The 16586-nt window shown below is 43.5% G+C and overlaps 1 protein-coding gene across 4 annotated transcripts in view; it reads right to left on the bottom strand.

Moving 5' to 3' along the window:
• The window catches only part of REEP3 (receptor accessory protein 3), a 66035-nt gene extending 49940 nt beyond the window's left edge, over positions 1–16095 (bottom strand). Inside the window, exons 1-2 of one of the 4 annotated variants that reach the window (XM_043550907.1) lie at positions 15837–15924; positions 4950–5050 (exon numbers count right to left, since the gene is read on the bottom strand). Coding sequence is in view for 2 of the 4 variants with exons in the window: in XM_037903954.2 (XP_037759882.1) it covers positions 15837–15868 (32 nt within the window). In the remaining 2 variants the exon portion in view is untranslated. Of the gene's footprint in view, positions 1–4949; positions 5051–13818; positions 13918–15836 lie in introns of all 4 variants that reach the window. The other 3 variants (XM_037903952.2, XM_037903954.2, XM_037903951.2) reach the window with 3 other exon arrangements.
• Between the last annotated feature and the right edge of the window lie 491 nt (positions 16096–16586).

Here is a 16586-nt window from a genome sequence, read left to right as displayed (position 1 = left end):
TAGCTTTCAACATGACAAAAAAATCTAGCCATCTATAACTGTGAAAATACCCCACAAACTCTGCAAAACACCTATTAAAATCTCAACTGCTAGAGAACCCTGAACCATCTAGAGCTTGTAAGAGAGAATTATAGTTAATATCTAGGTAGACATAAGAAATATGGGTAAAAGTGCAGCATATGAGCCATATAAATAAAAGATATCTTGTATTATCCAAGTGAACTTGAACAAATCAGTGTGAATCTAAAAATATAGATAATCATTTAAAGGAAAGATGGGGTTTAGCAGACCTGAGATTCAAAACACCACACAACTCACCTTAGCACCAAGAACAACACACACAAAATAATTCTGGTCTTACAGGGATATAAAATAGATACAACAATTTTAACTACATCATGCCACACAAGTCTCTATATTAAGGACTCATTTACCTGCATGCTTATTACTTGTTCACTGATATATTGTGCCAAACACTTCTGACTTCTTACTTTAAATTTAAGAGACTTAATTTCTGTATTACTCCCTATTTAGATACTTACAGGGTAAACTCATGAATATTTAGTACATCTAGAGGTTTACTCAATTTTTCATAACTATCTTTGAGACAATTAAAATTGAGGGTATCCTATTTCCAATTACTATAGCCATTTCCTGTAGCATTACTTCTCCACTGAGAACAGAAACAGAACACTGCCTCTGTCAACTCCATCCATCTCCAATTTCAGGCTTAGTCTACACTAGAAAATTAAGTCATCTTAACTATGTCGCTCAGTATGTGAAAAAACACCCCTGAGAAGCGTAGTTAAGCTGATCTAACCCTCAGTGCAGACAACACTAGGTAGACAGAATTCTTCCCCTGACCTAGCTACCACCTCTTGGGAGGTGGATTACTTATGCTGATGGAAGACACCCTCCTCCATTGGCATAGGTAATGTCTACACTGAAGCAATATAGCAGTGCATCTGCAATGATACCACAGTAGCATTTCAAGTGTAGAAAAGCCTTCAGAAATCACTGTTCTGATTTTACTGTTTGCTATATTTCTGTTAATCTCTACACCCATGAAAAGCACACAGACACCAACTGCCTGAAATTGACTCACCCCAAATTAATCTGTTCTTGTGGATTATTCACCACTGCAAATTGTCACTGTTTGTGACATCACGGCAGCCATCTGTGGTATCAGACAGATGACTGTAAATTAGAAATTAATAGATCAGGTCAAGAATATATCTTATCCTCCAGTTCCTGGTAATTAAGGTAACACAGCACACTCCCCTCTTCCTGCAGAAGTACTCAAAAGGCTATGTTTATACTGCACACCTCATGGCAGCATGCAGGGTATGTGCAGCTACAAGCCACAGTGAAAAGTGGGATGCATCCACGCTAACACGTAACTACACCTTAGTGAAAGGCTCGAGGAGGTGGAGGCAGCTGGGAAAGGTTTGGCAGTGGGGAGCTACCAGTCTTTCACTAAGGTGGGGAAAGACTCCAGCAGCAGGAAGGCAGCCGGACACTACACTGCTAAAAACAGCAGTGTCGACAGAGAAGGCGCTGTTTGGACAAGAGTCCTGCAAGGCACATACCCACAGGGTTCAGGAGTGTCTTTAACCTACTCACGTAAGTAGTGCCTCACCCTCTACGCTGCTATTCATACCCATGCCCAGGGGGCGGGTAGCGCTTGTACGCTACACATTGACAAAAGGAGTGTGCAGTACAGATGAATCTGAAGTGATGGTCATAGTAAAAAAAACATGGCTTAGTAAAAAAAAAAAAAAAAAAAAGACCCTTTATTATAAATAAAGTTATAAAGAATGATGGACAGACTAACCAACGATTTTCAGGAAAAAGTTATGACAAACTTTGAACTGTAGCTTCAGTTTACATTTTGAATACTTTCAGCAATGAAGAAGACTAGAAACAATTTATTTTTAAATATGAAAGCTGATGTTTATTATGACAACTTTTTTGCAGTGGGGTGGATAGGTTACTACCTCATGAAAGTGTGTTTGGGGGATGAAGAACGGAAAGAGGAAAACAACAGGGCTGACATAAGAAATGAAGATAAGGAATGTTTAAGTTGAGAAGAGATAGCAGGTGTCATGAGCAAGCAACTGCCACTCATGACAGCAAAGGCATGATGGTCACAGCAGAGAGAGAGAGAGAGAATGGGACACACCCCTTCTCCCTCTTGAAGGCTGAAGAATTAAAAAATTTAAAATGTTCCTCATTATACGGGTTCTATTTAACTTTTGACAGTAAGACAGCTTTAAATACTCATCCCTCATTTGTACTCTACGCAGCAATTATCTATCCATCCTCCTGAGGAAAACAATCCTTTTGTTATTTAAAAGGCCACGGGGTACTGAGTCAACCTTTCCTTTTTCTTGGGTATATTTTTCCAAAGTTATATTAGTCTCAAAACAGACACAACATAGTCACTATTATGCTAATCATTCTGTAACATGGAAGAGTTTCTTAACTTCTGAATCTTTTTGTGAATAATGTTAAAATATCGGTTAGGAAAAAGTTAAAGTTACACTGTTATGTGCTTGAATGTCAAGTGGTGGCAGTTACCTATGTAACCTATCCCAGGGCATTATGCATTTAAGTTATGATTAGCTGTTAATCATATACCATTATTGTAATATAATACACCAGAATGGGCAGAGCTACCCTTCATATTTTTCCATGTGGCAGCTGTAGGCCTAAGGTTAGATACTGATGTTTTCATTAAGCTTATTTACCAGAGGCAAACTTTGTTTATAACTGGGCTCCTGTTGGTCTAACTTCAGCACCAGCATGTGAACTACTTCAGAAAAGGGAATTCCATTCCTTATGGGCAAGGAAGTCATACTTGACTGGCAGTACCTAGAGACTAAAAGCAAGTTTGCATGCACTGTTGTACAGGCGTTGGTTCCAAGATATTAGAGAGATGAGGTAATATCTTTTATTACAGCATCTGTTAATGAGAGAGACAAACTTTGAGCTTACACAAAGCTCTGCTTCAGGTCTGTTTAAGTTGCAAAGCTTGTCTCTCTCACCAGAAGAAGTTAGTCTCTCTCTCTCACACACACAAAATTACCTCATCCACCTTATCTCTAAAAATATGGTTGACCACCTAAGGAATTATGTAAACCGCTATAGGTTTTCAGAAGTGGATTTCTTTCCACAAAGCATTTCACAACTGAAGGGAAGCATAGCATAAATTTGATCTCACTGTATCCTCATCTACACAAATACATCAACTTTCTAGGATTTGTATTAACCTCAAGTACTTGTGTCACAGAAACGTAACACCTAAAACTTTACATGTCTTGGATAATGGAACCTACGTGAATAGGAAATGAGAAACTTAACACCGAAGATAGGAATATAAATCCACAGAACCCCAAAACTGTGAGCTACAGAAATTTTCATGGGAAACTTGTAACTTCTTAGGACGGTAGTGTGTATATATACACACACACACACACCCCATACTTTTGTGTGTCTAAATAGTCATTAGATGTTACAAGTAGCATCAGTTAATCATGTAAAATTTAAAGAAAACATTTTCAAAACTAAAGGAAATGTGTGAAAATTCAATTTACAGTAAAATTTTCTTGGTGACATGTTTAAATGTTACTCCTGGTGTCACAGAACTAAACAAGAATTTCCTTCTACAAACTGTTTTCCCATAGATTCCTTTGAGGCTTGGCTATGAAAGTTACATAAGGAGAAAAATATGACAATTAACAGCCAGAACAAATACCAGAGAGTGAATGGGAAGGAAAGGAGGGCGCATTTTTCCCTATCTACTCTTTGCTTCCAAAGCCAGGATTTCTATTACAACAGCCACATTAGCAAAGGGAAGCAAAGCAAAAAGCATTATATTGGAACTCTTCACAGAAAGTTCTTCTGTCTTGGATTCTTGCACTTAAAAAAAAATAAGTAAAATAGAAGTAAAAGCAGGGGATACACATTTCTTTCCAAAAAACTTTAGCTCAGATGAAATTGTGACATCTGGACATGGGAGCAGATTGCTGATCTGAAGTTAGAAAACAAATGGGGAATGTTCAATATTAGTTAACACCTCTTCTGTGTCTATACTATTTTATTTGAGAGTTCTTCAGTCTTGTTTACAAAAGTAGTTCCCTCATTACTTTAACAAAATTGTAAAATGCTTCCTAATTTGAATAATTGCTACCTACTACACGTTTATGCCGAAAAACAAAGGCCCAGTGTTCGGTTTAATATTTGGCACTTCTGGAAAACATTTTCCAAAAATGTTACATTCAAATAGATCATGTACCCTGCACTTCCTTTGCTGGTTACATTCAAATCACATCTGCCATCAAAAAGCTACATTCTTAAAGGAATAAGGGCTATTTCTGTATCATTACAGCATACACCTATCACAGGGATAATTTTCCAGTGGCAAATTGGAACCAAATTGTTTAGCATCACTACTACTGTAGCTAATAGTTTGCTACAATCCAAAGAAACACCTTTAAATTCAAAGATTACTAACAATCCCTTTGCAGTGTCTAATTCATGTTCTTTTCAATAGTCTTCAAAATCTGAAGTTTCTATCATGGCATGTTATTTTCATATAGTGAAAATTCTGGAATTTCATGACAAATTTCAGTTGTCTTTTATAAGATCAAACAGCTTATCCACAGCAAACAGACAGCTTCCCTTTAAACACGAAACAAATGGGAGAGGGGCTGTTTGTTACAGATTCACATCTTTTAGAGACCTGTGTTTTTACGGACTTGCTCATCAGGGATTAAAAGCCATCCGGATCCAAAATGCACATGAGGTATTTGGATACCAGATTTGGCTTTGGACCCTTAAATTCCTGAAACGTATCTGTATTAACATATTAGTTGTTGGCTTCACATAAGATTACAAAAGATAAGTTACTGCACCACAGGTATGGAAGTGTTTATGAGCTTGAATACCTCAGTTAAGCATATTCGGGATAGCAGAACACGCATGAGTGTTGTTTTGTACTAGGAACACCCTTTTATGCCACAACACAATGCTTTTGGTATTCTTCCATCTGAAATGCGGGAGACACATGCATTTAAAAACAGTTTGTAATCTGGAATATATGCCAAGAGCATTAACTAAGAACGTCATCCCCCACAGTATACCTTTAGCCATTCTCCATCCGGTCCAAGCATGCTTCAGCCCCTCAGTTTGCTATGGGTCAACCGCACTGAGCATGCTTCCAGCCCTATAGAGGTCCCTATGTAGCACCAGAGAGTATGTAGGCAAAGCAGCAGCTGTAAAATACCATTTGAACTAACAAAAAGGTGTGCTGGGCTGCAGAGCATAAGACTAAATTCCAGCATCAGCTCTACTCCTGGGCGGATTTTGTATGACTGCATGCCTGCAGAAAACACATATCCTCCTGCAGAATTCCTGTGCTTCCCTGCAGAAAACAGCAGTGAAGCAAAGGGAAGCCATGGGGGAAGAGAGGGGAAAGGGAGGGAGGGTGAGGGGGTAAGACTACCATGGGCACAGTTCTTGGGGGGAGAATGCCCCCCCAACAGAGGCAAAGCACAGGGGCCACACGTGGTTATGAGCCACTGCCTGCCTGCCCCCCCTCCTGCATTTCTGCAAGCCCAGAGCTGCTCAGCTGAAGGAGGCTGCATCTGCGACTCTGCAGATGAATGCCGCCTCCTGGGTCCTAGTGCCAGTCATGTTTCCCTTCTGCATGCTAGGAGCCTTCCTGGTTTCTGTGCAACAGAGAGTGCCTGTGGTGGAGTGGGATATGGGGGGGGGGGCTGGAGGGGGGGAGGAGCAGTGGAATAGGGCAGGGGAATGTGGGAGTAAGGAGAATCAGATGTTGGGGGCGGGGGGGGGGCCGAAGAAAAGCAGGAGCACAGCATATGGCATCCCCTCAGCAGCAGCCGGAGCTCCCCCATTAAGCAGGCCCACTGAACCCTCACCCTGACAAGCCCTACCCCCCTACAGTTGGATTCCTCCAACAAGCTGCACCTGGACCCCCACCCCATCAAGCTCCACTCCTCCAGCACCCAGACTGCCCCCATTGAGCCCCCCGACATGCAGACATACCCCTGCGCTGTGTCCCAACCACCTTCTTGTGAATCCCCTGCAGAGTCCCATTGCCCCTGCACCCAGAAACCCTCCCTCTTGCCCCCACAAGTCCCTGTGCCTCCAGGTTTCACACCCAGACTGCCCCACACAGAAACCTCTCACTCCACACCTAAATCCTGCCACACTAAGCCCCTCCACACTTGGAGCCCACTGGGCTGAGCCTGCCCACCAACACCTGGTGTGCCTGGCACAGAACCCCAGGATGTTTCTGGGACAGGCCCAGCCCCTGCACTGTGTTAGGGTCAGATGCAGCCTCACTGCCGAGTCCCTGTACTGGAGAAGTTGGGGGGCTTCAGGGTAATCTCCCACCTCAATGCAGCCAGTGGCCTGTGCTCCCCACTGCCATGATGGAGCCACATTTAATTGACAAATGAGATTTGCAGAATTTTAAAATATTGTGTACATAATTTTTAGGCATAGAATTCCCTCACGAGTAACTGATCCCATTACTCTCACCCATTCTCTTCCTGCAGCATGCAGTTTACTATGCCAAAGACTGAAATATTTTAGTTTAGCTTCAGTCTTTGGGCTTAATATAGTGGTATCCAGGTGAAAGGTATGGACATATGATATACAGGAGGTCAGACTGGGAGATCTAATGGTCCTTTCTGGCATTACTCCATGAAACTACTAGCTCCGTGTGTTGTATGGAGAAACTGTTTTTATTCCTTAATGCTATCTGAAGCATTCTGGATCCATTTCAGGCTCCAATGCTTTTGACAGTAACAGAGTGATGGGCAAGCGGGAGGCGGAGACAGTACTTTACTCTTATTGCTGTGCACCCAAAAAAATTGCACTGCACTCCGCAGAAAGTAAATAACCAATTTTTACAGATACAGAGGGCAAGTCACTGACAAGTTCACTTAAGGTCACACGTTAGTGACAACTGGGAATACAATCCAAGTCTTTTGGCTCTTTTGCATTTTGTGTTCTCATCACTGGACCATATTATTGTTTCCCTTTAGAGCGTGCACCCTCAGTTCAAACGATGTATTATGCTCCAGGCTTTGGAAATTCAAGGAGACAAACAAGAAAACCCTTCAGCATGCTTCCCAAAGGTTTAACACAACTCAGCATTATAAATCATTTATTTGGTGCAGACAATGGAAGCTTCAAGCCAAAGTGGTTTGTACAAGCTTCTCTTCAAAACATATTATAATTTAAAACAAAACCAAGCAGCATTTCAAGTGTTACACGATGCTGGGTATTTTTATCATCACTAACAAAACTTTTATTCAAACATCAATTTCCCACATATTTTGTTTAAAACCAGTATTAAGAGTACTGTAGATGACAAAACTAGGAATAAGAAAAGGAGTACTTGTGGCACGTTAGAGACTAACCAATTTATGTGAGCATAAGCTTTTGTGAGCTACAGCTCACTTCATCGGATGCTGTAGCTCACGAAAGCTTATGCTCAAATAAATTGGTTAGTCTCTAAGGTGCCACAAGTACTCCTTTTCTTTTTGCGAATACAGACTAACACGGCTGTTGCTCTAAAACTAGGAATGGAGTTGCAGTTAAATGCAGACAAGTGCAAAATGTGTGTTAGGTGGACACACGTTTTAAGCAGTGGACTGACACTAACATCATTCACCTCTACAGTGACTGGTCAGTGTTCTAAGAGTCACAACCAGACTGAACCACATCTGAATCGTGGACAGAAGCTGAGACTTATCTACCCTCAAAGCCATTCAGGTGCCTCCAAAGTAATTTAACGGCTACCAGGTTTTTGTCAAATAACACATTTAAAACTGGACTGAGAACGCTTATTTAAAAAAAACAAAAAAAAAAAAGACCATGTTGAGAACAATCCTACTTTGGAAGGTAATACACTACATGGCACAACCCATCTGTCACCAGCTTCTACACTTAAGTGGATTACCAGAAAAATTCCAATAGTGTCTCTGGGCAAAGGCAAAGCTATGTTTAACTACAGTATGAATGATAGGTTTCAGAGTAACAGCCGTGTTAGTCTGTATTCACAAAAAGAAAAGGAGTACTTGTGGCACCTTAGAGACTAACCAATTTATTTGAGCATAAGCTTTCGCGAGCTACAGGTCACTTCATCGGATGCATACTGTGTAAAGTACAGAAGATCTTTTTATACACACAAACCATGAAAAAAATGGGTGTTTACCACTACAAAAGGTTTTCTTTCAACTCCAGGGTTTAAAGGCTGCTGCACTTACCCATCCATCTCTTCCTTTAATATTCCATGTTGGAGAAATAAATCATGATTAAGGCTACGTTTTAGTCATGGGTATTTTTAGTACAAGTCATGGGCAGTAAACAAAATTTCACAGCCATGACCTATACATGACTTATTATATACCCCTAACTAAACCTTAGGCCAGGATCCACACTGGGGCTCGGCGCGTGGCCCAGGACCCCCGCTGGGGCTTGGGGCAGGGCTGGCAGGCTCCCTAGCCGGCTCCAACTAGTATGTCTCTGCAGCTCCTAAGGGGAGGGGCGACCAGGGGGGTTCCGGGCTCTGCTCCTGCCACAAGCACCGGCTCCGCAGCTCCCATTGGCTGGGAACCGCAGCGGTGGCACCTGCAGGTGGAGCCCCCTTCCTCCTCCACCTCAGAGCTGCAGGGACATGGCAGTGGGAGCTGCCCCCTCTCCCCTATGAGGTAAGTGGAATCCATGACTTCTGTGACAGACACTCAACCATAGTCATGATGAGTTCTAGTAATAAGTACAAGTGACAGGAAGACAAGAGAATCTTCAGTTCTAATATGGACCAATAAATTATCTTTTGACAATCCATCTGAGCTTCCAACTCAATCAACCCAGTTGGCTAAGTTGTATGTACAATATTACAGCTTTGTCTCAGTTAAAAAGTCCCATGTATGGGAGACCTTTCGTTTCTAAAGAGCATAACGTGGTAACTAGGGGGAAAAAAAAAACAGTCTGTTTTTCACAGGTTTTTTTTTTTTTTTAAATAAAGAGGACATCTACTTTTGTTTGTGTAGGACACATCACATTATTATTATTAGTGCCAAACATGCTGCTACAGAATAGCCTCATCTCACCCATACCAGGCTGTAACTGACACCTAGCATATAGATAATTTAGTTTCAAGTTATGACAACATATTGTCTTCCAGTAACTGATATATACACAATTGCTAAGACCCTACAAGTGAGAAGGAATGCTTTGATTCAAACTTCAAGATCAGAGAAAAGTTTTTAAACAGTAGAAGTCACCAAAACATGTAGAAACAAATCCACTCAGTCCTACTTCTTGTTCAGCATGTGACTCAGATAATGAAAATGAACATTCGTCGGTCTGCACTGCTTTGGATCATTATTAAGCAGAACCCATTATTAGCATTGAAGCATGTGCTCTGGAATGGTGGCCAAAGCATGAAGAGGCATATGAATATTTAGTGCATCTGGCACTTTAATACCTTGCAATGCCAGCTACAACAATGCCATGGAAATGCCTGTTCTCACTTTCAGGTGACATCGTAAACAAGAAGCAGGCCCCATTATCTCCTGCAAATGTAAACAAACTTGTTTGTCTGAGCAATTGGCTGATCAAGAAATCAGACTCAGTGGACTTGTAGGCTCTAAAGTTCGACTGTTTTGTTTGAGTTCAGGAGGGTTTTTTTTGTTTTTTTTCACACACACAATTCTACATTTGTAAAATCAACTTTCATGATACAGAGATTTCAATACAGTACTTGTATGAGGTGAATTGAAAAATGCTATTTATTTTTTCATTTTTCAAGTGCAAATATTTGTAATAAGATATAAAGCGAGCACTGTACACTTTGTATTCTGTGTTGTAACTGAAATTAATATATTTGAAAATATAGAAAAACATCCAAAAATATTTAATAAATTTCAAATTGGTACTCTATTGTTTAACAGTGTGATTAAAACTGGGATTAATCACAATTAGTTTTTAATTACAATTAATTTGAATTAATCACGAGTTAACTGTGACTAATTGACAGCCCTATAATAAAGCATTTGCTTAGACAAGTTCAGATATTTCATGAAGGATTAGTCAAAGCACTGACAATATATGGGCCAGTTATTTTAACCCCTTCTAGTATTATTCAAAACTGTCCACATATTAATCAAAAGTATGTACTCCAATCGTGGCTCTGACCTGATTCCTTCCAGCCCTAGCAGTCACTACATATCACTGTAATTTTACTAAATCTGAGATGAGTCTCCTGAAATTGAAGTCTATTCTAGAGAAACTATAATTTTAGGTTGTTTTGTTTTAAAGACAGTTGGGGCAAATGTAGCAAATCCACTGTCTGATAACAGATCAGCAGAGGGCCAGGTTATGTCTACTTCAGATGAATCTGCTGCGGCTCTTCTGACTACCAAATAGAAAGCAGTAGGTCAGCCAGGAGGTAAAGGTTCTATGGCAGTTGGGACAACAGTTGGAGACCTGGAGGGACACCAATAAAGGCAGCTGTTCCAGGAGGCTGCTCAGGATGAATAAAACCAGGGTTTCTGGAGTTGTTTGTGTGCAGTCTGGTCTGTCTCTATTTAAAATATACAGGACTCATGTAGATATTATATAGATACGAACAACTGCACCATACCCAATTCAGTTACATTATTTCCCTTTTCAAACACTAGACAACTCAACTTCTGCAAGGCTCTGAAATAAGCACCGTTTGGCTGAGGGGCACCAATGTTTATATCTTTCCCACTGTGTCATTCCATTTCCAAACCCACAAAACTGGGTCCAGCAAAACAGGGCTAGGGGAGGGGGGGCAGGGCAGGGCAGAGCAGAGGAGCAGATCAAGAAGCAAAAAAGGAAATTTATCAGGGCAAGGAGCCAGAGCAAGCTTGGGAGTTGGGTAAAAGAAGCAGAAGCAGGAAGGAATCAAAGACTGGAGACCATTTAATTGAAAGCCGGCTCTTATAGCTGGGGCCCGACCAAATTCAAGTCCATGAAAAACGTGTCACAGACCATGAAATCTGGTCTCCCCACTCCCACGTCAAATCTGGTCTTTTGTGTGCTTTTACCCTATAGTATACAGATTTCACTGGGAAGACCAGCGTTTCTCAAATTGGGGGTCCTGACGCAAAAGGAAATCACAAGGTTATTTTAGGGGGATTGCGGTATTGCAACCCTTACTTCTGCACTGCCTTCAGAGCCGGGTGGCCAGAGAGTGGCAGCTGTTGGCCGGGCGGCCAGCTCTCAAGGCAGCACCCCACCAGCTGCAGCACAGAAGTAAGAGTGGCAATACCATACCCTGCCATCCTTACTTCTGCGCAGCTGCTGGCAGCAGCTCCGCCTTCAGAGCCGGTCCCCTGGCCTGCAGCCACTGCTCTCCAGCTGCCCAGCTCTGAAGGCAACACCGCCACCACCAGCAGAAGTAAGGATAGCAATACCGCAATGGCCCTACAATAACCTTGCGACCCCCACAACTATTTTTGGGGTCAGGACCAATGTTCCCTCTAATTTTTGACAGGCCGTGTACACAAAAAATTTCTTCTGTGCAAATTTTTGTGCACGCGGTGTTTCAGGTGTGCAGGGTTTAGGATCTGTGTGCGCATGCACACATGCACACGCACACAGCTTAGCAGGAACAGTGGTCAGAACCCCTACAATTATACCACCATGAAATTTCAGATTTAAATAGCTGAAATCATGAAATTTAGGATTTTTTAAAATCCCATGACCGTGAAGTTCACCAAAGTGGACTGTGAATTTGGTAGAGCCCTACTTATAGCATGCCCCATACCTTCTCCTGACCTCCTTCCCCATTTCCCACTCCAGCTCCCTTCCCTCACCAACTCCATTTCAGTTTTTACTCCCTAGCCTCACAGTCCCTTAGTTTACCCTCCTGGATGCAGTCATCCATCCTCCTGCCTCCACCTTTCTGAGATACTGGATATAGCCACTTTGTCAGGGCTCTGCAGCTAGGAAATGGGGCAAGCAGAGTATGAAGGGGGTCTTAAGACCTGTACTTTTAAACATCTCCCCTTCTCCCAGAAAAGACAAAAATTATCTGAGCCTCTCAAGGAGAGTCAATAAAGAGCAGAACCACACTACATACTGCCTCAGTTCTCCCCTTCCTCCCCATAAAAATCTGAAAAGTGGGGATAACAACTGCTTCTTGCACAGGCTGCTGTAGCATTAATTTACTTTTAAGTCTCTGGATGAGAGATGTGCCAAGTACAACATTCAGTCATTTTGTGTAAAATAATGCCCAGCATCATCAATATGGGCCATATGTCATAATTACAAACTAAGGTTCTCAGCCATGGCTAGTCTAGGACTGTTGCTTTCAACAATACATGAAACTACTACATGAGATAGCTGACTCTGCTTTTTTAACCCACTGAAGTTCTTATCAAACATTATATTGCTTTGTATTAATTATATGTGACCTAATGCAGTAACAGAAATAAGTGGAAGCAGGTGACTGCATACTTAGCTACACATTTGATATGATCATGTTTACATATGACTGTATGCATTGAGTATCTGAATAGGGATGCTTGCAGTCACAGTCTACTTTAGCCATCAGTGATCTAAACATTGACTAGCAATATCTTTGACTACAACATTTGTTTGCGAACTGGGTAAGTTGACTTAAGATTTTTCTGGACTCATTTAAGCATCTGCTATCAAGACTGAACAGTTAGTTTGGGGCTTTGTTCTGTGAAGTTTGTCAAAACAAATAAAGCTTAATTTACAGGGAAAACTGTCAAAATCCAAAATGAGGGATAAGACAGCAGCAGAGAAACAAGCTCAACAACATGGGAATGATTTCCTTACAACAAATAAAAAGTTTACAGCCTCAGCTTCATGACTATTACTGTAAATAGAAACAGCAAAAAAATATCAGCTTCATGAGAGAAAAGCATTTTCTCTAAAATGGATAGAGATTATCAAGCAGTTTAGGTCAAAGTGTAGGCATTTTCATTACAATATAGCAGTCAATATTTGAATACACAAAAGGCCTAACACTTTTCACTTTTAGAATTTATCTTCTTAAGCGCCATCTTACTGTTGGCATTAGGAGCATCCACAGGAAAGCTAGTACACCAGCACATCTCTCCTCTTCACATTTGTTTCCTCATCTTTTATGGCCATACACTCACTCAGCAGCCCTCCCACCCTCACTCCAACACCTATTTTCTTTTGGTGCAGCCAGGGAAGCACTATGGGATGTGCTAAACCCCGATCTCCAGCGCCAAGGTAGAACGCAGCCTGGATAGCATAGGCAGAGATACCATGCAGCTCTACAGGCCTCAATCCCCCCCCGCCCCCGCCAGTCCCCGCAGAAAGGCTCAGCATCGAGGCTGCAGTACCCTCCCTGCTGCTTCCCTGTCCACAGCTTTCCCTCCCAGTCCACAGCACTGGGACACTGCCAGGGGCTCCCCAGTTGGGCAAGGATTGGGCACCACAGCCCATTATTGCTTGAGAGAGAAGGTGGTCGCTGGCCACAGGCAGGTTTGCAGAAACACAGACAGGGAAGAAAGCACTGGGGTTGGATGGACCTCTCCCTGAGCAAGTCGCAGTGCTTCCTTCCTTAGCTGCAGCCTAACAAATCTGCCTATGACTGAGGTCAACCACCCCCCGCAAAAAAAACACCTATCCCCCCCAGTTGTCTATATGCAGCATGACAGTTGCTAATATCCGAATCCCATTAACACTGTAGTCAATCAGATAGGATTGGTTCTCAGGTAAGTGCTGCTGATAACCAAAAGTCACCTTTATCAGGATTGGTAGCATCCCTTGTATTCTGTTCTTGTGACAAGTTTCTTTGGTGAGGTTTTTTTTTCCTTTTGTTTCTAGTAAGCATTTTGAACCCTGTGAAATTTAAGAGGTCAAACTGCAGTTGTTCCTAAAAATTCAACACCATTCTTCATTAAAACTGTTACTGGACAAATGTTTTAAACAGTTAACTTGCTTATTTTTTTAACTATCACATGTTACGGAAATGTAGCTATTATTTAATACAATAATTATGTTTAAGCTATATGCCTATTGTATACTCTAATAAAGGGGAGGGGGGGGAAGGAAAATGGCCAATCACATTGTAGGAGAAGCTCTGGTATCACACAAAGCTACTCTTAGGTTAGTATGTAGATATATCAACTATGGTCAGGAAACTGATTGCCGCCATAAATTCAGCAGTATTAGCTTACACAATTATGATTGTTAGCAAAGTCTGAAGGTGTAATGTTATAGACTAATTAATAGCTAAAATCCCACCCTCTCACACAGGTGTGCTAGTTGGGCCAAATACTCCATCATCTGTTTAGTCTCCCAACAACAACCAAATTGTTATATGCAAATTAGCTGTAAAGTCAATGTGGTGATTGGTTTAGTTACCTATCTCTGATATCACAATGGTCTAGGACTCTTGAAGCATTGATACCTGAGTATACCCACACAAGTCAAAATGGCTGATACTTAAATTGTAGGATAACAAACTTCAAACCCCAGTGAGGATTGTTGAAAATATCACCAGGTTCAAAGAGCCCTCAACCATGCTTATAGCTCTGTCCATCACTCACTCAGACCTTGCAAGTACCAGAGTGGCAATCCTGGAATCTTATTCTATAGATACCTATTAGCCAGGGGCCTGGTTGAGTCTCTCCCCAACTCACTATTACATCTTTTTAATTTTATTACAGCACCTTTTTAATTTTAAGCACCAGCAATCTGCTTCCATTTTGGTTAGATGGAGCCCAGGCTTCCTGTATAAGCCCCCCCCCTTCCCCAAAGTTTCCCCAGTGTCTAATAAATGTAAACCCCTACTCCTTACACCATCACCTCATCCATGCATTAAGACCCTGCATTTCTACCTGTCTAACTGGCCCTGGGCATGGAACCGTAAGCATTTCAGAGAATGCTACCATGGAGACCCTGGACTTCAATCTCCTACCTTGCAGCCTTAATGTGGTCTCCAGGACCTCTCGCCTATCCTTCCCTATGTCATTGGTAGCTACACATACCACAACCACTGGCTCCTCCCCAACACTACACATAAACCTGTCTCGATGTCTCAAGAGATCTGCAACCTTTGCACCAGGCAGGCAAGTCACCATTCGCTTCTCCCAGTCATCACATACCCAGCTATCTATGTTTTTAATGATCAAATGGCCCATTACTAATATCGGTCTCTTCCTAATAACTGGAGTTCCCTCCCCCAGAGAAGGGCACGAAACGTTTCTATGCATTACTAAGCCGCTGGAAGCATAGGCAGACAAAGGTCAAGCCCACACATGACCGAAGCAGGCTGCCCGAAGGCACAGGAATCTGGCTCAGGCTGTCACACTGGGAGCAGGGAGCCCTCTGGAGACACAGCGCTGGGGGCCCATTCCCCAGGACTCGGCTCCCCTCCCCCCAAGCTGTCTGCACGTTACTGCAGCGCAGGAATGTCAAGTGACAGCAACCAGACAAAGGGCCGAACCGGGAACACCAGGCCATAAATGCCGCCCATTGTCAGGGGCCCAGGAGCAGAGAGGCCACCGGGCGGCGCTTCGGCTGCACAGGACGGCCTTCGCGTCCCTCCTTGATGGCACTAAGGAGACGCTAACAACAGCCCCGGGGGCGCACGGCTGAACCGCGCCAGCTGAGCAGGGGCCTCGGCAGGGTCGCCGTGATCACCGGCCGCGAGCCATCCCCCGCAGCTCCCCCAGGCCGACCCCTCCCCACACAAAAGAGGAGACACTTGGGCTCCCGAGCACGGTCCCCACAGGAGACCGGACCGGGTCACTTACACAACCGCTCGGGAGATTATCCACGACACCATCCTGGCCGAGGCAGCTGCCGCCTCTCTCCGCGAGCAGCAGCTGAATGCAGAACCCGGCCCTAAGTGGCTCCACCCCCCGGGCCGCCTTCCTTCCAGCCCCTGCAGCCCCACTCACTCCACGCCCAGGCTCGGAAAGGCCACGCCTCTACAACGTGATTGGCTGCAGCACAAGACGCTGCCAATACGCTTGTTAGGTTGCAGAAGCGCTGTGCTCACATGCGACGGGGCGGGGAGCGGGCCATTCCCATGGTCAGCGCATGCGCCCAGCTTTCTCTGGGCGGGGCTGGGTCCCCTCTGGCCTTAGCCTGGCCCAAGGAGGGGTTCTGATGGTTCCCACAAGACCGGGGGTGCGGGGGAACAGCTCTGCCGTCTGCGTGGACCGAGGTCTGGAAGCCCGCATTCTTCAGCGGGCGGCGGGCACCTCGGGGTTGCTCATGTCTCTTCAGAGCCCCCAGCACGGAACAGAGCCGGTGGAGACAGGGCCACGGGTGGAGGAGGGGACCAGTCTTTCTCCCAGGAAGACAGATACAACAGCAGCCGCCTTATAGGACCAGTGAAGGGGTCCTGGTGCGGGATGTTGGGGGTGAGGCCGGCAGGTCTAATTAAAGGCTAATAACGGGCATGTCCAGCTACCTGCCTGTGAACTGGCCAAGTGTCACCACAGCAGAAAGTTAAAACTGATTTTTTCAACACCCTAAATTAGTTCTCCAGCTAGTCA

Source organism: Chelonia mydas, chromosome 7 (assembly GCF_015237465.2).
Source record: "Chelonia mydas isolate rCheMyd1 chromosome 7, rCheMyd1.pri.v2, whole genome shotgun sequence".
Classification (NCBI taxonomy): domain Eukaryota; kingdom Metazoa; phylum Chordata; order Testudines; family Cheloniidae; genus Chelonia; species Chelonia mydas.
Note: the sequence above shows the minus strand (reverse complement) of the source record. Positions and strands in the feature narration are given on the sequence as shown.